Source organism: Penaeus monodon, chromosome 22, assembly GCF_015228065.2.
Source record: "Penaeus monodon isolate SGIC_2016 chromosome 22, NSTDA_Pmon_1, whole genome shotgun sequence".
Classification (NCBI taxonomy): domain Eukaryota; kingdom Metazoa; phylum Arthropoda; class Malacostraca; order Decapoda; family Penaeidae; genus Penaeus; species Penaeus monodon.
In genome coordinates, this window is record NC_051407.1 from 23,828,771 (window position 1) to 23,829,772 (window position 1,002).

The window sequence follows — 1,002 nt, forward strand, 5'->3', positions numbered from 1 at the left end:
AGTCAGAAGCAATTGAGAACCACATACCCTTTTCCCTCATGGCCCTTAGACCCCTATCTGACGACTTTTTGCTCTTGACATGATGTTCTGGGCTACTGCCACCATAATCATCTTCACTATGCTCTGTTAGATAATCTTAGGGAGTGGTTTCCCCTGTGATTTGGAAGTTGGCGTAAGACTGTTCGTTCCTGAGCTCAGGTCATCAGTAACAGGGTTGTCACCTTGACAATGGGATGAGGAAGATGAATCTCCATTGGAGTTCTGGTCTAGGATGGGGTGCGTGCCATTGCTAAGGCACTGCAATTATGTTAGCCCCAGTTCTCCTTGACTTTGACACCGTGCGAACAGGGCTGGAAGTAGATGGGGTGACGGAACCACTAAAGCTGCTGTCTTGGTCGTCCTGGTGTGATTTTTGGGCATCAGGACAGCTGACTCACTTGCTCTGCGACCATTTTACAAAAGAGGATGATCCCCCGATACATAAGACACACTCTGAGAAAACCCCCTTTGAGGCAATCTCGGTATCTCGGTCTGTGAAAGAAAGCAGAAAAATTTTGTTTTTTTTAGCATGAACTTGGTCACCTACACAGTTAAAAGATTTCTACTTAGTCAACTTATCTACTGATCAATCAGTAGTGTGTCTGTTGTGAACTAATAATTATCTGAAGTTCCCAATGCCACCTCATGTGTTGGTGATGATGGTGCAACAATACTCCTGAATCTTCTCTGATGATGCTCCAGCAACTTCATCTTTGACACTGTTTGATCTGCTCTTCATCAGGTCTCTCCATGTCATCTGCCACTGCGTACTTGAAGTTAAATGGTGTCTGGTGTTGATGGAATTATCTGGTGCTGAAGAAGCCCGTAAAAAAATTTACAATGAATATAATTTTTACTCATATAAGATTAGCATAGCAAGTTCATATGCTTTACTTAACAATGCCAAGATTTATTTTTTATGTAAATGAAATCAAGTTACATATGAAAACTCTATAATTAAGT

The 1,002-nt window shown here is 41.7% G+C and overlaps 1 protein-coding gene across 1 annotated transcript in view; it reads right to left on the reverse strand.

Moving 5' to 3' along the window:
• Positions 1-816: 816 nt before the first annotated feature.
• Positions 817-1,002, reverse strand: part of LOC119587371 (synaptotagmin-5-like) — a 1,195-nt gene continuing 1,009 nt past the window's right edge. Inside the window, exon 3 of the mRNA XM_037936115.1 lies at positions 817-852. Coding sequence (XP_037792043.1) covers positions 817-852 — 36 coding nt within the window. The remainder of the gene's footprint in view (positions 853-1,002) is intronic.